Genomic DNA, 25,920 nt, shown 5'->3' with positions numbered 1-25,920 from the left:
ACAGTGATTTTCAGTAAATTAAAACTTCAATGAAAGAAAATGTTAAAAGGTATCTACTTGGCCAAGTATATCTTCTCAACCAATCACTTGGCCAAGTATATCTTCTCAACCAATCACTTTCTGGCACCAATCTACCTTTCTGCCTAACTTCACACTGTTCTGGAGGATGAATTCTGCTCCAGATGAGCAGAAAAACAACTGAACCAATAGTTAGGATATTAACATCTAACTGTAGCTTCCACGCTCATACTTACTAGTCCTGTACTTCCTTCCCACATATCAGCCTCAAAAATAATTCAAATTTTTACTTCAGCAAAATTACACATTATTATAGGCCAAAGCCTTTCAGTGTTGTTCGAGAATAGCTAATGCTTAAATATTAAATGTACAGATGCTGATAGCTTATAGTAGACTATCTGTAGCATTAAAGATATATTAGCTCAGCTGTAAGTATCATTTGATTATTATACTAAGTTTTAATCATATTACTTGTTCAGTTTCCTAATCCTTGGACAAGCAAAAGCTATCCCATACTGAGATTCATCAGTAGTCCTAGATCCGGCCATCCTGGTGGGCCTCAAAGCCCTCTTTGGACAGAGACCATGTCACATTCCTCTTTGCAGCACCAAAACCTATACAAATTAAGTTTCAATTAATGTTTATTGATGGTGCCCATCAATAAAAAAGAGCAAAGAACAACAATATCACTTACTGAGCAAAAAAAGGACCGAAGTAAGGAAATCTCAAATTAGTTATTATCCAATATAATAACATAAGAAATTTCAAAGATTCACTAAAAATATATAAATTCCACTTAATAAGCATTAAGCTTCCCAAATGTAATATCAGATTCTATGCAGGAGCTGAGAAACATCAAATAATCTAATAAGATAAATATAAGTTTGCTTTATAAAGATATTTATTTAGCAAAATTTCCAAAATTAAGGGTATTTTTCTGGTTTTATAAAAATAACATATAATCATATACATGGGAAGTCCAATAATAAGAAAGGGATAAAGAAGAAAATAAAAGGTATAGACATTTCACAGTCCAGAGGCAATCACTTTAACATTTTGATGAGCACCCTTCCAGATAGTTCTGTGCATGCACATATCACATTACATGAAAGAGATCAGATACCTGCTACTCAACAACTTTTTTTTTTCTCTGAATAAAATGCTATGGGGATCTTTCATATCAATAAGTGTGGATATACACATGACATGAAAATATTATAAAAATAGTTTGAAAATGTGATCATTTAAACCAGGGGTCCCCAACCCCTAGGCCATGGACTGGTACCGGTCTGTGGCCTATTAGGAACCAGGCTGCACAGCAGGAGGTAAGCGGCAGGCAAGTGAGCAAAGCTTCATCTGTATTTGCAGCCGCTCCCCAGTGCTAGCATCACCGCCTTAGCTCCACCTCAGATCATCAGGCATTAGATTCTCATAGAGACACCAGTCCCTGTGCCAAAAAGGTTGGGGACAGCTGATTTAAACAGTTTTTTTCAAAATTTAACTTCCCAATGCTTAACTGTACTTCAGAAATGCACTAATAATTCTTTAAAACGGAAGTCTAACCTTAAGACTAGGAAAATAAGAAAATTTATTCCTGTTCTAAATCAGTATGAAAGTATAAGTGACTTATACTCATCTTTGTGATGAATGTGTTTTATTTCGAACATGTCAAATTCTAAATGTGAGAATACAAGACACTTACCTGTTTCAACACATCTAATATAAGCTCATTAAAGACTTCATTTATTGCCATAGACACCGTCTGCCGATCCATGCCTTTGCTAAACTGTCCACTTCCAATCAGCTCAATCAGCTCCCACACAGAAAGGCCATCTTTACTGTCATCGAAGTTGACTTTATAATGTTCAAATTGTTCTTGCTGCCAACCTCCTCCCATAGCTTCTGTCAGTTTCTTAAGCAGATATTCAATCTATATAAAGCATTTAAAAATTATTATTTCCTAGTAAAAAAAAATAACTTTAATTTAGGCACAAATCTATGTTATTTACACTAATAAGATTAAAATTTAAGAAATATTCTTTTATAGTTCCAACAGCAGATGTTTAAAGGATCATGATACCATCATGGAGAAAGGTATAAATAAATGCCGTTGGTTCTATATTAACATAGAATAAGTAAAGGAATCAAAAACAGATAACCCTCTAATAGTACATTTGTATACAGAACTAAAGCAAACTACACACATACACTACCATACACAAACTAATTGTGATCTGATTATTCTATCTTGGATAAATATTTCAATATATCAGAATATTGATCTTATTGAATATGCAAGCACTAAATTAAATAAACATCTCAAAGTAGTATGTACAAGTTACTCCCCAATTTACAAATTTTTCTATGTAATCCAATTATTTTAAATTTATGCTGCTTCCTCCCATTAGAACACTGACAACACTGCAAACAATGGTTGAATCCCTAGCCTGGGATGGAAGAGCTCATTAAATCCTGAAACATATCTTTATGTTGAAACAATAGCAGTTAAAACAGTGAAGTAGTAATACTGAATGAGAAATTGATCTCTCTTATCTTCTGAAAAGCCTGATTATCCTACAATGCTCTCAAACTCAACATGTCCAAAAATGAATGAATCATCTCAATCTTCCGAATGGTTTCCCGCCCTATTATGGATTCCAGTTGGGAGCATGGCAAGATCCTTGTTTCCCACTCCCTTACATCAAATCATTGACAAAATCCTACTGTTTTTAACTCCTTAGATCAGTGTTTTCAAACTGTTAAGATCCAATATGAAATCATCTTAGTGGGTACTAACTAGTATTTTCTTTAATGGAATGAAAAATATTTGAGTTCATCCATAATAAAGACAAATATTATTTGTGACAAGTTTGCAGTCAAAAGAGAATGAAAAACTGCCTGAGACAGTTCTCAGAGCTGTCTTCTCCTCCTCCATCTGCCTTTGCTCAGGCCTCCCGGTTGGTACCCTGGCCTCCAGCATTGCCCCCCTGTATCTATATTTTGCCAGAATTTTTCTAAAAAAAAAAAAACCTAAGCCTGTGACCACCCCTCCTTAAATCCTGCCTGAGTCTCTGTCACTTCAAAGATAAAGGCTAAGCCCTTCTGCATCCGTTGGTGATCATCCCCCTGTTTACTGTCTCTAACATGTCTTCCACTAAACCCTCAGCAGATTCTACACTCCATCAGTACTACCAATAGTATTGATCAGGGGTCCCAAGCTTCTTCTGTAAAGGACTAGACAGTAAATATTTCAGGCTTTATGTATCTCCATCATATGTTCTTCTTTGTCCTGGGTTGTTTTGTTTTTGTTTTTGTTTTACAATCCTTTAAAAATGTAAAAACTATTTTTAGCACATAGACAATACAAAAACAGACCATGGGCTGGATTCAGCCAGTGAGCCACAGTTTGCCAATACTTGCCATAGATTATAAGTAGTTTACCCACTTAATAAACATTTTTATGCTCCTATGACTTTCCCCATGCTGTGCTCTCTCTGTAGAATACCTTTACCTATTTCTCTGTCTAGCTAACCGGTATATGTTCAAGTCCTACATTGTCTAGGATATTCCCAAAGTGAGTTGTGTGGACCAGCAGCAACAGTAGCAGTACTTAGAAACCTATTAGAAATGAAGTATCTCAGATCCACCAAAGACCCAAAAATCAGAACCTGCCTTTTAACAAGAACTCCAGGAACTTCCATATGTACATTAAAGCTTGAGAAGCAGAGCTCTAGCAAATCTGCCCTGACCACCTCTAACCCAGGAGGTGTTCTATGTCAGTGCACTTAGCATACTGTATTGAAATTATCCCTTAACTCGTTTGCTTCCCCACCATTTTCTGAATTCCTTACAGGAGGGCTCATGTCCCACTCTTCTTCGAATCTCCAGAACTCAGCATGGTTCCTAGGATGTAGTATAGCTCAATTAATGTTTGTCAAACTGAAATAAATTAATCTAAGCCTTGATTTTCTCCTTTATAAAATGAGCGAAATAACACTCATCACATATAACTACTATGGGGATAAAATGAAATGAATAGAGAACACTTTGCACAATGCCTAGCACTCCATCAGTGTTACTTCCCATCTGTACTGAGTGGAATATTATTCATCCATTTAAAATTACATTTAAGAAAACATTTATGAAATAACATAGAGTGAAGAAAAATGCAAAATTACCTATGACTTCCACTCTATCAAAATGTAAATATTTTGATAAATACTAGAGGAAAACAGAAACAGTAAGTATAATTGTTACAGATAGGACTGTGAATTATTATTTTTTCTTTCTCTTCTTTACACTTCCATTAACTTGGTTATAATGTTGTTTGTGAAATAACATTGTAACAGAAAAAGAATATCGGAAGGTCAAAAAATATGAACAGTTCTACTACTGTATTTGATGAGATACTGAAAAATCCTCTAGTATAGAGATTATTTAATCCCCTAAATCTAGCACATGGTAGATGGTCAAATGTTTACTTGTTAGAGAAAAACACACTTAGGCCTTTCCTTTCTCTTGTTGGAGATATATCGACTACTGTTAAGCTTATCAGATATTATTATTTTCTTAACTCTCAAACAGAAGTAACAGGTATAGTTGGTAGGAGAGAGAAAAAGGAAATGCTTAAGAGGAAGAGAGAAAGAGAAAAGGGAAGGAGAGAATGAGACAGAAAAGAGAAGAGAGAAAAATATATAAATGCAAGAAGAGATTGAAGAGAGAAAAAGAAAGTCAAAAAGAACATTAAAATAAATAATTGTCCATAGCAAAATAACTAGAGGCATTGACATGTACAGAAATTCAATCTCTCCCTAAGGCAGCAAAAAGAAGAGCCCATGTTGCCAGATGACAATTAGGAGTAAAGGTAATACAGGCACAATCGGAAGTTTTAGTAGTAAGGCCAATGTAAGCCTCTGCATATGGCCACATGTACGTACGGGATGAAGAAAAGTGGATATGACAAGCCTGCGCATCCGAATGACCATCTGTAATCTGTACAAAGTCAAGAAATTCAGCCTCAACTCTTCCTCACCTATCACTGTGAATGAACCCAAAGCCCCTCACACTTCGAGCTTCAGTTCTTCTTGTCTATCAGATGACTTTTATAATGTTTGTAACTCAGAAAGTGCCTATTTGTAGCAAACTCAGCCCTAGAGGCAGCTTCCCAGGTTCCTGCAGAACCTTTCCTGAAGGTGCCCTCCCAAACCCTTCAGCACCCAGCATTTATTCAGCAGTCCCAGTGACTGGGCCAGACAACTAATCTAGATTCATTTCCTGTTGACTTTCATCACAATCATATACTTATCATAACCAAATAACTTAAGGACCTCTTAAATCATTATACTGGGCCAAGGAGAGAGAAACATTACCATTCTCAGCTATTCAATTACACTAAACAATATATCACGTGTGCTGTGTCAGTGCTGCCGTGTTAGTCTCAAGTGGCCTTCATCAATTCTAAGAGCTCATTTCGTTTCAGGAAGCAGCTTACTTCCTCCTTCCAAACAAGCAAGTTTCACCAAAAATAACAAAGAATAAACTTTTAAGCTGCATGTGATTTTGGAGGCCTTCAGCTCCAAATTTACTTAGTTAAAAGTTTTTCCCTGTCATCTTTTAAAAGGGCCTTTTGTGGCTTACCAACAATTCAGGTTTATTTCATAGAGGGTCTCTTAAAACTATTTCAGGTTTGACATTTAATTTCATCAAGGCAATTCTTCCAAATAAACCCACAACAGACACATCCTGTTTTGTTCTTGGCTCTGTGGGAAATGAATACTAATATAAAAACTACTTTACAGACACACATTTCCAAGAATACCATTTGACAAAAATTACAGAACCATCTCAAATGGGGACACATTATTTCTTCACTTGTGTGTGGTCAGTCACTTAAATATGTATTCAATGTTCTTAACACTAATTTCTGGGTGATAGAAAACTGAATCAAAAGCAAATTTATTTAAAAAAACAAATTTATTTATACCACCTATGTTATTCATATAACTACCACTGTTACTTATATAGTATTATTAATCAAAGCTGGAAATTAAAATCTTACTTAAAAACATTCTGGACTTAAAATGTAAATAATCATTATGGTAGGTAAATTATTAGAAACAAAAAAAGACTTTAAATGTATAACATCTAAAAACTGTTGGTAAGATTACAATTAAACTCGTATATACTCATGACAAATTAAGACATATTTCAAAATTTATTTTTAAATATATCTGTTTTCAAATGAAATTTTATTAAAATCTGTAAGTTGAACTAATTCAAAATATAGTTTTTAAAAGTGTTATTAAAGTATTTAGGAAGGAAGCAAAATCTAACAGAGAATGGCCACCTTCAGAAATATTATGACCCTAGTGTCTTCCATAAAATTGTGTGACCTCGAATTGACAGTGCTTGGTCAAAGGCCTGGAGATGTGCTGAGAGCTCAATAAATACAAAGCCATATTTTAAAACTCAGGAGGCTGGTTCAGCAGTCAGAGAAAGCAGTTCCACATAAATCTGTTCCAATGATCCCTTCTTTCCCTACACAAGTACTTCTGGCCAAAGAGAAATAATCTGCAAAACTAACTCTAATTCTACCTCTAACTAGAAGAAATATTGAAGGAGTTATAATGTACACAGAGTAAGTCCAAACAAGAACGTGACAAGGTATGATGCCTGGCTGTTCTATCAAGTCAAAGAGAGGCCGCTCCTTTCTCAAATGAGATTAATTTGTTTAGAAAGAAGAACAAAACATTCCAGTCAGCCGCAAAGATGAAGGGTAAGCCTGCTGTGGAGTCCTGGCTGGGCTCAGGGGTGCAAAAAGGGTGGAGTCATGATACACATCAAAGTTCATGTAGGCCCATTTTTTGGGACACCTGGAACAGAAATCTTTTCAGTTTCGTAGGCAGAGCAATCAGGACTCTGATACTGACTGACTTCCCAGCCTGTGGCTCAGTGATGAATTAAAGCCAATGACAAGTCCTTTACATCAGCGGTCTCCAACCTTTTTGGCACCAGGGACCGGTGCTCCCACGAGAATCTAATGCCCGATGATTTGAAGTGGAGCTGAGGCGGTGATGCTTGCGCTGGAGAGTACCAGCTAATACAGGTGAAGCTTTGCTCACCAGCCCACTGCTCACCTCCTTCTGTGCGGCCTGGTTCCAGTCTGGTACCAGTCCATGGCCCAGGGGTTGGGGACCCCTATCTTACATCAAGCAAGTGCTGCCTCAAAGAATAAGCTACGTCTACTTACTTACTAATTTCTAGTTCTGAAAACAGGACAAGGTCACTTTCAAGTCCATCAAGAATATTTTAGTGAAGCAAAGAACAAAAACATCACAGATAAAAGACCTACCTCTCTTCCAATCCCAAAGAAAACATAAATAAATTTAGAACACTGAGTGCAACTTCAAGTGGTTTTAAAAGATGAAACTGGAGATTTTATTAGCATAATTCTTCCAAGCAGTAGCTAGGTTTTTAAAATACTAGGTATATCTTTTTCTACTCCTATCAATATTCCATTTCCTTCTATATGTCTCTGTATTAAGCTAGACAATTTTTGTGGACAAAAATTTCATAGCATGTTTTATTTTTATTTTCTCTCTAATATACATGCACAATTATATCACTATAGTTGCTAAGCACTAAGAAACTGTTCCCACCACTACAGTGAAACTGCTTCCTCCTTGATTACCAACGACTACCTATTCGTTAAATCCAAGGGCAATTTCTCACTCATCACTCTCCAATTTTTCTGTAGAATCAAATGCCAGTAACTATTTTTCTCCTTCTTAGAACTTTTTCTTTTTTTGGCACCATGACTCAACATTCTCTCACAGACTACTCAATTCAGTTTTCTTTACCAAATCTACTTCCTCCTCTTGCTATAGAAACAGTCCCAAGGTTCTGTCCCCAGCCTTGCTTCTCCCACAACAGTCTCTTCCTACCTGATCTAACCTATTTCTCTGGCTTTCCTATCTCTGTCTCCAGCCCTGGCTTCTCACTAGCACTTCAGGTGAATACAAGACATTTCCACAAGGATGTTCCACTTAAAATGCCAAATGTACCAAACCCATCATCATACATTGTATCCCCAAGTTGTTCATCATCCTGTCATTCATTCACACACACACGTGCTTACTCATTTAGTGAGCACTTATCATGGGACCAGACACTATGTTAAATGCTTCACATACATCGACTATTTTAATCTGCACAACAGTCCAATGAAGAAAGTAGTTATCCCCTTTTTAAAGATGGAGAAACCCAAACAGAGAGATTAAGAAATTTATTCAAGGTCACATAGGTAAAAACTGGTAGATTCAAACTAAGCAGTCTGATTTCAAAGACCATGCGTTAAATAACTACACTACATTACCTTCCAATCATCCAGGCCTGAAATTACTCTATATTTCCACACAGCAAGGCACTATGAGGTTGGTCCTGTGACCTCCAGGTTTCTCCCATCTGGCCTTCTCACTGATGCTACTGTACTTCAGTCCTCAATGCCACTTAATTTTTCTTAACTTCTCATCTCCTGTCTCTCCATAATTCATCTATTTACCTCACTCTCTTGCTCAAAAATCATCAATGGCTCACAGCTTCCCACTGCCTATAGGATAAAATTAAAATTCTTTCCAGCCTCATCTACCACCATCCTTCTTCACATAGGAAGGATACGTGTTATTCTTTTTGACTGCCCAGCATCTGACTCCCTTCTTACGTCTGGGGAATTCCCTGCCTCCCAATGTAGGAGCTAAAAATGAAAGTGTTCCCATTCCAAGCCTCCTCTGCAGCTAGTTTATGGTGCCTGACCTAGGCCATGCCAGTTGGATGCGTCATCCCACCTGAGAAGTGGGCACCACAGAGAACTTTCCCTGGTAGCAAGAACAGCTGCAGGAAGATCTGAGTTCCCAGGCAGAACCCAGCATGCAGGGCCAGAAGTGTTCTATGTACAAGTACACCTACCCTGTGGTGGCAGCAGCCTTGTCCTTGTGGTTGCTCACTGGAGTGACTAGTATAGTTCCAAGCTACATAGCCTCCACACCTGTTTTTTCAGCCATCATGGCAACTCTGTGAACCACCCAATATCCTTTTTAAAAATTCCTTTTTGGCTGAAATCAGCCAGTGCCAGTATTTCCGTGTAAGCATCCTTCACTCACCTCAGAACATGCCCTTTGCTTTCCTTCCTCATCTGACCTTGCCCATTGTTTCTTTCATCCAGAATTCTCCTCTGCCTTCTCCATTAGTCAAAACTCTTCCCATCTTTTAAGACCCAGTACAAGTGCTACTTCTACCATAAATGTAATAGCTAACACTTAATGGGCACTCTCTAAGGCCCAGGCATTCTTCTCATTTGGTCTTCACAAGAACAGTAGGAAGAAAATACTAACAGCTCTATTTTACGGTTGAGGAAACTATAATAAAAATAAATTAAGTGAATTGCCCAAGATCACACATCTAGTAAACAATGATGGAGTTAGAATGCAAATCCAGGAAATCTGACTCCAGACTCCTGCTCTTAAGTAGGGGACAGCCAGAGATTATGGCCCCTGAGCCAAATCCAGCCCAGCAACCAAACCTGGCTCGCAGCACGATTTCATACAACCATGATAGAAGAACAGTTTTTACATTCTTAAGTGGTTGGGAATTTTAAAAAATCAAAGGAATACTATTCCATGACCCTTAAAACTTATATAAAATTCAAATATCGACATCTATTTTTTGGAAGCACAGTAACACAGTGTCTATGGCTTCTTTCAAGCTGTAACAGCAGAGGTGAGTAGCTGCAACAGAGATAGTATGGCCCCAAAAGTCTACAAAACCTCAAATATTTACTGTCTGGCCCTTTACTAAAAAAGCTTAAGACCCTGCTTTTAATCACTATATTATACTGCCTCTCCTAAAAAGCCTTTCCTGATCCCTTATTTCCCACAAGCTGGAATAAATCTTTCTCTTCTCTGTATTTGCATGGAATTTGCATCTCTCTTATAAGAGGTAGTCTATTTTACCTTGAATTACACTTATATTTTTTCCTCTAGCAGACTATAAATTCCTGAAGGCAGGAAGTAATCTTTCTCACTTTGTGCCTCACTTATTATTGGTAATTAATACATGCTTGCTGATTTTAAATAAAATATTGTAGTGTGACCTTTTAAAAAGATTTTCCTAACATATATATGAACCGTAGAAATCACAGACTAGACCCTGTATTGGCAGGATGGGTGATAATGGGCACCTTCAACCACCACTGGTAGGTGTTTAGATTGGCATAGCCTTTCTGAAGGGCATTTTGGCCTTGTTCATCTAATACCTTAAAAGTGTGCCTTTTTTAGGACTCAGAATTCCACTGCTGGAAATTTATCCTCAAGAACTATGCAGACTAGTGTGCAAAAACATATGCAATAACTGTAGTCATAGGAGTTAACATATTTACTGAATATGTATTACGTGCTAGGCACTGAGCTGAGTGAGTCCTTTAAATGAAGAATCTTACACTCCTTAGAGTTAACATTGTTATGAGTCCTATTTCAAAAATGAAGAAATTAAAACCCAAGAGGTTAATTTGATCAATGTTAAGGGATTACAGATGACTTTTATTTAAGGGGAGGACTACGACTGATTTTAATTTTGTATATTATGAGGTTTTTCTAAATTTACTATTGTAATAAGCATGTATAATTTTTTAGGGCAGTAAGGGAGCACAAAACCTTACTCCTCTATCTGTTTTCCTTTGGAAGCTTAGAAAAAATAATGCAGAACAAAACAAGCAAATGTTCTTTTTTATTTTCTTTGGAAAGAACAGTAAAAAGTCACCATCCTGGACTTTGAATCAAGAATAGTATTTCCTCACATAAAACAGCCTTGAGAACACTCTGGATCCTATGTGTTTCCCATATAGCATCACTCAATCCATTAATACTGTTTTGCCAATATGCAAGTAGACAGAAAATTGTGTTGTGACTCGTACTAAATAAATACTCTTTGGACATGAGGATGAATTCATCTATAATTATAGCAATTTAGAGAGGAAGAGTCCCACCCTGTATGAAAATCTCCAGAGGTATTACATGATCCCAGATCACTAAGTTTTGGATCTTTTTGGAGTCAAGCTGTTTTGCCTCCAATCCAAAAAGACTAGTCCAGGATCTCCTTCTAAATCTACACTGAATTAACACAAATACTTTTAAGCTAGAATTAATGTGAAGGTGGCCACGTAAAAACTTCCCAGAGCCACACCTTACCTCTTCCGGCACAATAATTAATGGATACTTGTCCTCAGATAAAAAGTTGAAAATAACCCACACTTTAAATGAATCTTCTTCCATAAGGAGCAGGGGACTCTTTGTGAGGTTTTTTTTGACACAGAGGGTCCAACACATCCTATTAAATTCAATCTTGTCAAAGTTGTCTTGGACCTAAAAAGGAATGAGAAAAGATTCCAATGAGCCGATCTAAAATAAGCAGTATAATAATATAAGCCAAGTAAAACAGAAAGACAAAGCCTACTGTAAGCTTCCATTTTAATCACTCCAATTAACCAATAACCATTTTCTAAGTATATGCTTAGTACAACACTTTTGAAGGCTCAATTAAGAATGCTGTATTTAGCATGACTAAGGCAATATCTGTCCACATCACTCACTTGGCACATAAAATACTGGCTTGTCAAATAGCTATTCTTTCATGTGTACAATTATCTTCTAAATAGACTACCAATCCTGATACAAAGGAGTCGAGAATGTCAATTACTCAAGATGAGCCACATACAGATATCTTTACCTATTCAGTCAAAGAAGATACTTTCTTTTGGGAAAAACTAACTGAAATTCTAAAGGACAGCCCTGCCATTCAGTCATTCAATCATGCATTCAACATTTCCACAGTATCTGCTATGAGCCAAGTACTATGCTATAAATTAAAGATATAAAGATGAAGAACGTGGACTCTGCTCTTAGAACATTCACAGTTTATTAGTGAAAACAGATATGCAAATAGGCAAATTTTAATATAACATGGTGTATAATTCAGTAGTTTTTCACTAATTCAACAGATAAAATTTAGATTGTCATTATTATCTGCCAGGGACAATGCAAAAATACTTAACATAATACTAGCCCATGTCTCCAAGGATTGTCAAGACAATTACAATAGAGTATGATAAATACTAGAATAGAGATAAGCAGAGGGTTCTGTAGGAACATGGAGGAGCTAGCTCAATCTTAAGAACTGGGGGTAGATTTGCAGAAAGAGTGACATGACAACAGAGCAAAGTCCTAAAGGACCATCGAGAGTCAAACAATTCAAAAAAAAGGAGAAGAGTAAAAAAGAAAAAAAAAGAAAAAAAGAAGAGTCAAAGAGTTCAAGAATGGACTCAAGAGTGTCCCAGGTAGGACAGAATGTGAGAAAACCCAGAGGCAGAGACAACTGTGGTCAATTTGGAGAACTGCAGGAAGTTTGATATGAATGGGGCACCTGGTGCTAGAGGGTATTATGAGTTAAGGCTCTTCATAAGTACAAATAACAGAAACTGCCTTGGATTCCTTTAAACAGAAAAGGAATTGGATAAACAATAGGTAACCTCAAAGATCCAACACAAACACTGGAAAAGGTAGGCTCTGAAAATAAACTGCTACCGAGCCAGGCTAGGCAGTTAGAACGGTGGCTGAAACTACTCACGGGAACAGCGTGGTGCCAGTGTAACATGAGGCCATCACTGTTGCCACTGACCCAGTTGCAGATTCAAAGTCCCGTTGGCTGAGCTTGGGTCACATCCCTTCCCTCTAGCTGCCAGGGAATAGGGAAAATAAGTATCTGAACTTTCCAATATCTGAGATGTGAGACAGGTCATGTCCGCTACCAAGATGCTATGGAATTTCCCAAATATAAGAAGAGTTCGGATACTGAACAGACTAAAAAATGACATATGTCCACTGCATGGGGCACAGTGAAAGATGAGGCTAAAGAGGTAGGTGAAGACCAAGTCACTTATAAGAAGAGCCTTATAATTCGTTAGGATTTATTTGCATTGAAAGAGTGGAAGGGAGCAACATACCCAACCTGCATTTTAAAAGCCATATTCTGGGACAATATGGAAGATACACTGGAAGAGGTGGGACAATATGAACAAATCATTTCTTTTTAGAGAAATATAAACAAAGTATTGTGTGCACTCTAAAGAAGACGTCACTAGCTGGCTACAGGGAGAAGCTTCTCTTGATCTCTAACTAGAATCTGTGGTTTGTAAACCAGTTCCCAGAAGTAAGAAGATACCCTTTGTGATCTGCCTTTAGCACCTTTTTTTTTTTTTCAGTCGGCACCACTTCCCACACACCCCCATCATAGACCATTGAGCCCATGAAGAAAAAGCAGCAGCTACTACTGTTGCTTCTCTTTTTTCTTCTTCTCTTTAACATCATTTATTGAGGACTTAGTATCTGCTCACCATTTTATATGCACTTAAACTTCATATCAGCCCTGTAAGGTTAAGTATTGCCCTTATTTAACAGATCAGGAAATAAAGATTCAGAAAAATTGAGTACCAAGTTCACTTGGCTAGTAAATTATCAACACTGGAGTCTAAATCAAAGTTCAAATGCTGTCTCTTTCCACTATGCCAAACTGCTTGTAGAACTCAGTAGATAGAGGATATCTATATGACAGAAGACATCACTACAGGACTAGTTTCAAAGGCCACCGCCATCAACTTAGTCTCAAAGGCACCACTAGAAAACACTAAGTAGAAGATACGCCAACAGGGAAAATGACATAAGTATATAGTATAAAAGCATATAGCCCTGTTCTGAGGAACAAGAAGTGAGTCTGTGTGGATTATGTGGTGAATTATAGGGTTCCTGAGAGGGAGTGGCTAGATTTATGGCTGGAAAAGCAAACGCAGACCAAATCACAAAGAGCTTTATAATTTTGATTAAGAGCCTATAAGAAACCCCCAAATGAAGGGTTTTGGAGCACAGAACAACTAGGTCATCTTCAATCCAGGTTCATACTTTGTAGAAAAGATCATTACTTGAGGCAGACCTTGAATATATTGAAAAGTGCAGAGTAAAGTATTCCAAAGGATAGGAAAAGAGAAGGCATGAGCAAAGGCATGGCAGGAGCAGCACGCCAACCACATCCAGGGAACAGTCACAGAGTTAAGGAGACAAAAACAAGAGAGAAGGAAAGATAAAGTGCTCGCTCATGGGCATCTTCAAACTGAGGCCCTGGTAAGACATTTAGACGGACATATCCAAAGACAATCAAAGAAGTGAAACTGTAACCTAAGCAGAGAGGCAGATTTGTGAATTACTGCATGCCACTGATGACTGAAATCACAACAGTCAATGAGATCCCTAAGAGAGAACATAAAGTGAGGGAAAAAAAGATGGGATCAGAAACAGAACCTCAGGGGAAACGTACATTTGCAAAGCAAGAGGAGGAAGAGGAATTATGATGACTGAAAAAGCAGTCGAAGTGGTAGGAGAACCATAAAGACATGAAAACTGAGTGGGGAAGCAGTTAAGAAGAAGGTGTGATCAATAGTGTAAATTGCTACAGAGACTAGGAGTTTAAGAAAAGACCACTGGTTTTGCACTTCAGAGGTCACTGATTAATCAAGACAGCTAAGAAGTTTAGGTAAAACTCAGATTGCAGTGGGATCAGAAACCAAGCATGTTCTCCATAAATTAGTTTTCCCAGGAAATAAGTAGTGGTTTTTTGATCCAAGTTCACTATATCTTACTTCATTTTAATAAGCTGTCTTTGACTTATTCCTTCTCTAAAATCTAATCTACTATTCTTTAGTTTAATCATGCCCAAAGGTAAAAGCATATTAAATGATGACATTTACACTTTTTTATTTATTTTTCTCCCCCCTTTTTAATCCTCCCCCGACTTCTACCCCTCCACTTCCACCCCTGACCTATGGATGTTGCCATTTCCCCTTAAGAACTGGATCTCTGAAGGCGGGGCGTCTCCTCCCACACACTCACAGTGTGCACCCGGGGCCCTGGCACCCCCGGCGCATTTGTCGTCACATTCGGGGGGCCTGGCGCACCTGGGGTATGGTCCATGGCTCCACCTGGGGTGCGAACCCAGGACCTTCTACATGTAAAGCTGACGAGCCACCCCCACATTTATACCTTTTTAAAAAGTACAAAATCTCACCTAGGAAGACCAGGTGCTATAGGCATAAAAAATAAGGGATTGTAAGCTGACAAGATCCTTGCAATCTGTGAGGTCAACCAAGGATTGCCTTGCTTAAAAAAAAAAAAGTACAAAATCAGATCATATGTGAAAAACCCACAGCTAACATCATACTCAACAGTGAAAAACTGAGAGCCTTTCTTCTAAGACCAGGAATGAGGCAATGATGCCCACTCTCACCACTTCTATTCAACACAGTACTGAAAGTCCTAGCCAGAGCAATTAGTCAAGGGGGAAAAAAGGCATCCAAATTAGAAAGAAGTAAAATTAACTGTTTGGAGATGACATGTCTGGCTTATATGTAGAAAACTCTGAAGAATCTACAAAAGAACTGTTAGAACTAATAAACTAATTCAGAAAAGTTGCAGGATACAAAATCAACACTCAAATATGAGTTGTGTTTCTATATACTAATAATAAACAATTTGAAAAAGAAATTAAGAAAAGAATCCCATTCATAATAACATCAAAAAATAAAATACTCAAGAATAAACTTAACCAAAGAGGCAAAAGACTTGTACATTGAAAACTACAAATCATTACTAAAAAAATTAAAGATGACACAAATAAATAGAACAATATCCCAAGTTCATGGACTGAAAGACAATATTGTTAAAATGTCCATACTACCCAAAGCAATATATAGATTAAATGCAATCCCTATAAAAAATCCAATGGCGTGTTTTTTATTTTTTTGCAGAAACAGAAGACATCATCCTAAAATTCATATGGAATCTCAAAGGAATATGAATGGCCAAAACAATCTTGAAAAGAACAAAGTTGGAGGCTTCACATTTCCGAATTTCAAAATATATTACCCGCCCCCTCCAAAAAAAAAACAAAACCATATTATAAAGCCTACAGTAATCAAGACAGTATGGTACTGGCATAAAGATAGACATATAGACCAATAAAATAGAGAGTCCAAAAATAAACCCTCATATATATGGCCAAATGATCTTTAACAAGGGTGCTAAGACTATACAATGAAGAAAGGAGAGTCTCTCCAACAAATGATGCTGGGAAAACTGATAAGAATGAAGATAGATCCTTATCTTACACCATATACAAAAAATTAACTCAAAATATAGTAAAGATCTAAATGTAAGACCTGAAACAATAAAACTTCTAGAAGAAAACATAGGGGGAAAGCTTCATGACATTGGAATGGGCATTTCCTTGAATGATACTAAAAGTACAGGCAACAAAAGCAAAAATAGACAAATGAAACTACTTTGAACTTAAAAGCTTGTGCACACAAGAGAAACAATCAATAGAGTTGGACAATGGTGAACCAGTCCTTGCCATTAGAACTCAGGGAGGAATCAGATATCAAGCAATATAGCAATACCACAACCACTTACCTATATGATAAAAAACCATGGTAAGTGCTATTAAGAAAAGCCTAGGATGCTGTGAGAACATATTTTAAGAGAGCTAGTTAGCCCTGGAAAGGGTGGGGTGCTACCTACAAAAACCTCCCTGAGGAAATGCCACCAAGCTAAAACCTGAAGATGAACAGGAATTAGCTGCATGTTATGGGTGGAGGAAGCCTTACAGTGGAGGAAGCAGCATGTCTGAAGGCTCTGTGGCAGGAAAGGCCTTTGCAATTTGAGGAACAGAGAGAAGGCCAACATGGCTGCTCTGAAGTGAACAAGAAGGGGAGAGGAGGAAGTAGAGTCTGGAGAGATTAGCAGAGGCCAAAAATCTAACACAGCCCTGCATGCCACAACAAGGATGTTAGACTTTAATTGAGATGATTTCTAAGTCCATTCTAACTACAAAAGGTCTAGAAATCTATGATTCCATCCTCCATCTCATCTAAGATTACAAATTGCTCCCAAATCTCAGTATGTATCACACATAAATTGATAGTCTCACATCTTTTGGAAAACTAATAACAGCTGCAAGTAGTTTCAAAATGTCCAAACAGAAGGTAATTTCTTGGAAAGAAATGCATAGAGTTGTTCTTATTTTTAATATACTTTTGCTTTTCATCAAAATTCATACATATGAATAAGATAGCAATAATATTTATAGACCTCAATTCTGACTCAAAGGACCAAAAGTATTTACAAAACTAAACTCACATGTTCTCTAAACTTCAATTTTCATCCAAACCAGTTCAAGACTAAAATTTCTGTGACAGAGACAGTTCTCAAAAGACAAAGTGAGCAATTTAATGCTTTAGAAATTGACTGTAGAATTTGTTTTCTCAAAAACTATTTATACTCTTTGATCAGTAATTTTACTTCAAATAATCTAAAATAAAAAGAGAATTAGAGTCAGATAAAGATTTGCTGAGGATAGTCACTATTACTTATAAGAGTGGGAAAAAAATTAAAATAATACTCCATGGTACAAAACTATTATACAGTCATTGAATTACACTTAGTAGCTGGGTGACCTCAGGCAAGCAATTTAACCCAAGACCCAGTCTCTTCATCTTCAAAGTGGTACTAATGATGGTAATTAACCCACGGAATTGATATAAAGTATAACACTTGTTTAAAACATTTAGCATACTGCCTGATACAGTAGACTAAATTAATGTCAGCATTTTTATCTTTATATTTATATTTTCAAAAAATTTTAATGACATGGGAAAGGTAAAATTAATGTTTAGTGCTCAATATGATTCCAACTTGAAAAATAATATATACAAATATATTTTAAAAAATAAAGACTCAAAGTAAACAGATGTTAACAGTGACTGCCTCTAGATGGTAAGGTTATGGATGTTTCTTAATAAGTTCCTTTTTTTTCTTAATTTCCAACCATAGCCTGTATTACTTTTACAATAAAGAAACCTGCTTTAAAAACAATATTTTACATTAATCATCAGGGAAATACAAATCAAAACATGGTAAGATATTATACCTCACACCCACTAGAATAGCTATAATCAAAAAGAAAAAATAAATGTTGGTGAGGATATGAAAAAATTGGAAGCCCAAACATTGATGGTAGAAAAGTAAAATACATAGCTGCTTTGGAAAACAGTTTGGCAGTACCTCAAAAGGTTAAACGTAGAGTTGCCACATGACCCAGTAATTCCATTCCTAGGTATATACCCAAGAGAATTGAAAATACAGATCCACACAAAAACCTGAACATGAATACTCAGAGCAGCAAATTCATAATAACCAAAAAGTGGAAACAACTCAAATATCCATAACCTAAAGAATGTGCAAAATGTGGTATATCCATAATGGAATATTATTCAGCCATAAAAAGGAATGAAGTGCCGTTACATGCTACAAGATGGATGGACCTTGAAAACATACTAAGTGAAAGAAAGCAGACACCAAAGGCCATATATGATATGATTCCACTCGTACTGAATGAGTCCAGAATAGGTAAATCCATAGAGACAGAAAGTAGATTAGTGGGTTGCCTAGGACTGTGGGGAAGGAGAGATTAAGTGCTAACGGGTACAGTTTTTTTTGAGGTAAGGTAATGAAAAGATTTCAAAATGGACTGTGGTGATGGTTGCACAAAAAGTGACTATACTAAAAACCAGTGAAATGTACACTTTAAACACTTAAATTGTACGATATATGAATTTTATCTCAATAAAGCTGTTATTTTAGAAAACAATATTTCTTTAAACTATATCATTCAGATTTATATTTCAATAGCATAAAGTCATCCATAGTTCTCCTCATGGAACCTCTTTATTTACTCAGAAGTTTTTACTTCTGTACAACTTCACAAATATGATAAAAATGTACAGTCCGGCTTGGCCATTATGCCAAATTAACACCATATAACTTTTAAGCAAAAATGAAAGAAAAAAATAAGATAGGCAAAAGAACAATAAGAAAGAACCATGCAAAAGGATGGTTTGGGATATTTAAGAGCAGTACCACTTCCTATTAAATGACAGTTGTTAGCCACACACTTGAAGACATTTTGAGTGCTAAAGGCATATCCATTCAACTAAAAGAATTATGAAACCTCGTTTTATGGAAGAACTACAACTGACATATGAACAGCAAGCATCTGGTAAGAAAGTATAAATGTCAGCCTAGGAAAAGAGAATACAGGGGCTGCTAGCTTCTAGAGAAGAGACATTACATTGAACTGAAATATTTCTCTTCGTGTGTATAACTTTCGAGTGTATATATGTTTCCAAAAAGACAATAAAAAAAGATTACATTAGAAAGCAACAGGATTTAGGATTTAGCATATTGCCGATGAATTACTAGTTTTAATCATATAGCCCAGACCAGCCTTTAACATGTAGAATCAGAGAAAGAACTAACAATGATTCAGACCAAAAGCCTAATAGGTAATTAAATCTCATGAAAGAACTAGATCGCCTCATAAACACACTGAAGCAGAATTAGTTTTTGATGTAGTCTATTGGAGCTCAATAATAAAAAGCTAACAATATACCACTTTCTTCAATTATTCACTGTCAGATAACTCAGGTATAGTATCTCTTTGTCAAAAAAAAAAAAGGGAAAGAGCACAAAAATTCTTTCTAGATGTTTACAGAATTCCATTCTATACTAAAGAAGGAATTTAACAAAATAAGCAAAAAAAGGTTAATACTCAGAGGAGACAAAATATTTGATACAAGAACAACAGATATATTAATCAGTTGTAATCTCAGGAAAGCTAAAAATAAATTGTCGATATGACGAACAACAGAAATGATTACCTCTGAAGAAGCAAATATATAAACCAAATGGGAAAATTACTTTTGGAAAGCAAGTTTCAATATAATTTATCTCTCAGCCCCACCCCTTTAGAATAATTGTCCTGGTAAAGGAAGAAAACCACTAAAACAACTTTTAGGGGAAAGAAAATGACCGAATTGAACACTAAAGAACACCAGACACTAAAGAAGAGAAAAGAATCATCTTAAAACACTTGAGAGAAAAACCTAAGAGAACTAGACAGAGGCTGAGATAGTTTGAGATGATCAGAATGGCTTTTAAGCCACTCTACTCCTGCTCTATGTATCCAAAAACTAGAAAATATAATTCTAGAAGGGAGTAATTAATCCCTCTATAGTACAGTTAAAAGAACACCAGTCCAAAAGTTAAATGGCTTAGGTTCAAAATCTACCTACCCCTTGTTAGCTAGGCAACCTTATGCTCCGTTTCCTCCTGAGTTAAATGGGGATAAGAATTCCAATTATATGGCAAAGGATCAACCTAAGGATCGAATGAGACAATATATACACAAAAGCACGTCTTGCAAACGTTTAATCATTACTTCACATTTTCTTTGCACAACCGATGACAATCTCTAAGTCTTAAGTTAACATTCTTCAGTCGCTATGGGCATTTTTTTCAACCAAGTTTCAAAACAAAGCGCTAATCTTTGCTCAATTTAAACCCACACCACGGAAACCTTGGCAGATTTATTTGGATTGAAGGACTGGCAAAATTCCACTCCAGGTGGCTAAGCAATAATAAACAAGGGCTCACTGTTTCATCACATCCTTACTCACTCTGTGAATAAATTTTTCTCCAAATTTAGTGGCTAATTTTGGACTTTTTAAATATTGCTATATTTTCTCCCCTAGTCACAAAACTTTAAAATACCTAAATACTAAAATAAAGAACATCTTAAAACTTAAAATTCAACATGTTTAAAGAATGTTATACCGAGTAGAACAAAATACAGTATTAGGGCACAGCACTTTCAAGATATGAAACCATGTTTCTCTATCCATTGGCCCAGCCCACAAATTCTAGCACTGAAAACCAAAGCAATTTCCAGATTTCTGAGAATTTCCCAGCATGTTCTATATTTTAATAACAGACATAATCCTTATTATCTTTAATTTTTAAGATTAAACACATGCACACAGCATGTCATCAAATATTTGCTGAATGTGACGTAGTTACACATAATACAATTATAGAACACAAATGAGCTATCTGATCAATGAACAGAACAGCAGTCAAAAAAAGCTCCAGAAAATAGCTCCAGAAAACTGGGGAGTTTTGAGACCTCACACATAAATTTCTGTACAATGTGATTAAATTCTTTTTGAGATATAATTCATATACCATAAAATTCACTCTTTAAAGTATATAATATAGTAGTTTTTAATATATTCACAAGGTTTTGCAACTATCAGCACTACATAACTCTAGAACATTTTCATCACCCCAAAAAGAAACCCCATACTCATCAGTAGTCACTCACCATTCCCACCTCCCCTCAGACCCTGGCAACCACTAATATACTGGGTATATCTGGGTATTTGCCTAATTGGGACATTTCACATAAATAAAATCATATAACACATGGCTTTTGTGAGTCTGATTAAATCTTACACACTTATTATAGTGCGATTTCTCTCCTTTTTTCTAATTAAAGTATGATCAAGGTAATGTTATCTCAGCAAGGAAAACATTTTAAAAAATATGTAACATATATGTAAAACATACAAATAAAGAGCAGAAAATTGTACTGTGAGACTGATATGAAATAACAGATATAGGTACAAAGATTACTATATAAATGAATACACTGTAATTTTGACATTTTCCTCCAAAATTTCTGAAAAATATAATGTGATTTTATTTTATTATTATTATTTATGCATATAACACCTGGTCTTCCTAGGTGGTCTCCCATCCAAATACTAACCAGGCCTAACCCTGCTTAGCTTCCGAGATCAGACATTGTGCTGTTCAGGGTGGCATGGCCATAGACCATGGACCGTCGTGGCTCCATTGGGGCACGAACCCAGGAGCTTCTGCATGTAAAGCAGATGTACTAACCTCTACACTATGGAACTATGTCCTATAATGTGATTTTAAAAAAGAATCCTGACCAACATTTAGCATTTTCTAAACTATTAACTTAAATTATTATCATAAATATTACTAATTACTGTTCTTTGCTAATATAAAAAGACACTAAACTATAAAAGAATTTATATACAAAAAAAGCAATAAAAATCCAAAGAAGCCATAAAAAAAAATATGTAAATAGTTGCGGTACTTAGGTAATGGGAAAATAGAGTTGTTTAAATGCATTTTATTTTTAATTTAAAAGTATTATCATTGTCGCTTTTTGAAAGGCATTTTTAAAAATATATCCAAAAATTTCATGCTTAGTGTTATAAATATGGAAAAGCTCAAATTCCCAACCCTTCATAAGATTATATGATTACTTTCATACCTAAACTAAATGTACATGAAATGGAAAATGACACTAATATATTATTCAGTTAAAATAAGTTGAACTATATATATAGCATGATCCTATTCTTGTAAAAAGACACTATTATGTAGGTATGTGCTTATATGTATATTAAAAAGGTTGCGAAGATATTTACAAACCGTTAACAGTGGTTACTCCTAAAGAGTCAGACTAGAAAGGGTAAAGAAACATTTGCATTTTATCTCATATATTCTTGTAACAATTGCCTATTTAATAACAAGCATGTGCTACCTTTCATAATTTTTAACCACCAATTTTTAAATTACTTAAATGTACCATCAGTTTAAATTGTTTTCTCCTAAAAAGAAAGAAAAACACATTAAATTCAATTCTTTCATGTGTCAGTTTTTAATTATCCAAACCAAGGAAGACACTGAACATAGCAGCAAAGGCCAACAGATTATATTTGTCTTCCAAACACATAATAGGTTTTTGCAGCATCTTTACGCATAACATACTCCAGAGGAAGCTTCGGAGTGGTACTCTGAAAAGTCTAGAATGAAAACTTTGCTGTGTAATATCTATTTAGTAAAGTCAACATCACCTTTAATAGTCACATTTTACCCCATCATACTCATGCTTTAACAATCATTGCCAGGACACATGGAATCAAAAAATTTTTTAAAAAGTACTCTGAGAGAAAACAGGTACAGATTGATACAAAATACAGTTCTTAATTTCAAAGAATGAACAAGCTGGGAAAATATTAAACCAAGTTTTAAGACAGTAGAGAAGATAGTCAGTTCCTCATTCGTTCTTTCCTTTTTGATTTACCTCTTAATGCTTCCCACCTGAACTCCAGAGTGAACTCACCAACCAGGGGCTCTGGGGCCCACTAGAAACGTGCAAATCAAACATTGTTGTAAGCAAGAAGAGGTTAGAATCATACCTTTTCCAAAATGAACTTGTTTAAATACGGCATGTAGCCCTGATTGGAGACGGGCCCCTCATCATCATCCCTGAAGTGCTCTTCAAGGGCAACGGGATCATGAGGAACCTTCAGCACCGTGCACAGGTTATGGGAAAGGACCTAGGGGGGAAAAAAAGTGATTTAAAGGCATCCACTAACCAGCACAAGGCACATTCAGTGTCTGAACGCAACTGGCTGACCCAGGGAGAGGAAGATGGAAAATAAACTTGCAAATATGGGGTGAGTATTGCTCAGCTGCCAGCTCCCCACTTGTTACCCATGAGTATCTCTCATTCTTTCCTCAGTTTTGGTTCACCTGAAACACGTCTCTCCTACATGCCTACAATGAGCCAGTCCATGCACGATCTGTGACTATAATACTCCTTGTAGTCTTTTATTAATTGGCCCACATTAGAAAAAGGAGAGAAAGAGCAAGAGAATGTGTTCAAAATTAAACTCTACCCCAAGTAGAGCAGTGTCAGTCAGAGCTATAAAAGAAAGAACCTGGTACTAGGCAGCTGCAGCCGGGGGTTCCGGACAAGGTAGCTGACCTGGCCGTTCACAACCTCTTGGCTTCAGTTCTCTCATTGCTCAACAGAAGGGGCCAAGTTAATATACAAATATATCAAATATTAATTAGTAATCTCTAAATGCCCAAATAGCTCTAAAATTCTATGATGCTAGGCTATTTTCGGCACGGGTATAAAAGAGCATAAATATAAAAAGAGAAAGAAATCAAGGGCCCAGTTTATAAATATGAGAAAAATCAATAGCTAAAATATCTCAAGAGTTACCAAAATGGTTGAAATATTTTGTAGCATACCATATATAAAGGGTTATTGGTCTTGGCGAAAACCTAAGTGCATACTTTAACACTCAGGAAGTTAAATTGGCAGTTGGGCCATCTCAGTACTAATCTTGTTTCACATTAAATGAAAATTTAAAAATAAAACTTAAATTCCTGTCATTTTGTGCATTCTAAACAGGTCAAATTAGATAGCTAAGGTTGTACTTCCTTAAACAGTGAATCTTATTAAATGTTAAATCCCGAGATTAAAATATTTCCTATTTTTCACAGCCCTACCCATTTAATCACTTAAAGAGTCACATTCTTCTCAATGAAGACTTACAATTCTATTAAGCAAGTCACTTTTTTCTGCATACACTATTTCAGTTAAGATTTTTTAAGATTAAAAAAATTGAATCTATAAAAAGAATATTTGCATATCTTCTTTCTATATTTGTTTTGTTTCTCAAAGCTTCGTTTATGTGGAGATCCTTTTCTACATGCTCTACTGGTTTTAAGGAAGTAAGTAAAGGAAAGGAAGTAAATTCACAAATGGTTATAAATGAAGTAATGAAGACTTTTATCAGCCCCTACAAAGCGGGCTGTGTTTCTCAAGCAAACCCTGTATTTGCCAGTAGTGGAGCACAATGAAAAGAGCACGGTGGAGCTTTTACTGAAGAATCTTACACCACAGTCAGCAAAATCCTAAAAAGATATTTCCTTTCTCTACCTACTAAAACCTATAGAGTAATTAGCTACCTCCAAAGAGGTTTTGTGAGGATTAACTCTAAGAATGTAAAGTGCTTAAAATTGTAATGCACCACCGAAATAAATGTTTGAGAGAAAAACAAAGAGCGTATTTCTTAGATAAGGCTCAAAGGTCATTCGAATTTTAAAATCATTTGGGACCTTACCTAAGTCCAACCACTGATTAAGTTGTGGTCCATCCATAAAATGTTAAGAACAATGAGAAAGTTCAATGTGGAGTGATAGGAAAATATCTCCAAGACAAATTAAGTAAAAAAGCAATGTACTTGACTCATAGTGCGCCATCTTTAATGTAAAAGAAGAAAAAAGAAGAAATTAAGAAACTCCGGGAAGATATATAAGAAACTAAAAACAGTGAGGAAAAGACTGGTTTGATGTTAGACCAGGGGTAGAAGACAATTTTCACTGTTTTATTGTTTTGAAAAAATAATTACCTAGTCAAAAATGTACTACCTATTTAAGAAACTAAATATCTATTTTTTTAAAGTGGCCAGCCTAAGATCACATAGCTAAATCTACTTATCTTCAAAATCTATACCTTTTCTTCTACATTAACCTACCCCCTAGAGATTAAGAATAAAAGGACATATTCTACAGCAATATACCATGATTAATGGATGAATGAGATATAAGGGCAATAAATGAGCTCAGAAAAGAGAAACAGTGTGTGCTACAGACTTCACAGAGTAAATGAAAAAGTAACCTGGCCTTAAAATAAGGAGAGCTTTTGGATAGGAAAAGGGTTTTTCGAAAATCAGAAGGCTTTCCAGATAGGGGAATAACATGAGAAAGTAGCTGATTAATGCAAAATTCTCAAGGTAAAAAAGCAGACATCAATCTCTCCCATGCCCACCCCTCTCTCTGCTTTTGGGTCTCATAGATCCTCCAACTTAAAGTCCTGGCAGGGACCCTGGACACCATACTGTTATCCTTTACATCTATATTATAGACAGTGAGTACTGGCTCAAAGAGATTAAATTTGTTTTTCTTATCTAAAGTTACTTAGCAGAACTGAGTCTAGAATTCAGGTTCCCTGGAC

The 25,920-nt window shown here is 36.0% G+C and overlaps 1 protein-coding gene across 1 annotated transcript in view; it reads right to left on the bottom strand.

Moving 5' to 3' along the window:
• The window catches only part of SWAP70 (switching B cell complex subunit SWAP70), a 63,748-nt gene that overhangs the window by 19,796 nt on the left and 18,032 nt on the right, over positions 1 to 25,920 (bottom strand). The window contains exons 2-4 of the mRNA XM_039863557.1: positions 23,306 to 23,446; positions 11,259 to 11,432; positions 1,721 to 1,948 (exon numbers count right to left, since the gene is read on the bottom strand). Of these exons, the coding sequence (XP_039719491.1) occupies positions 1,721 to 1,948; positions 11,259 to 11,432; positions 23,306 to 23,446 (543 nt within the window). The remainder of the gene's footprint in view (positions 1 to 1,720; positions 1,949 to 11,258; positions 11,433 to 23,305; positions 23,447 to 25,920) is intronic.

This window comes from Pteropus medius, unplaced genomic scaffold (assembly GCF_902729225.1).
Source record: "Pteropus medius unplaced genomic scaffold, Ma_sr-lr_union100, whole genome shotgun sequence".
Classification (NCBI taxonomy): Eukaryota; Metazoa; Chordata; class Mammalia; order Chiroptera; family Pteropodidae; genus Pteropus; species Pteropus medius.
The sequence above is the reverse complement of the archived record's forward strand: the minus strand, read 5'-3'. Positions and strand labels throughout refer to the sequence as shown.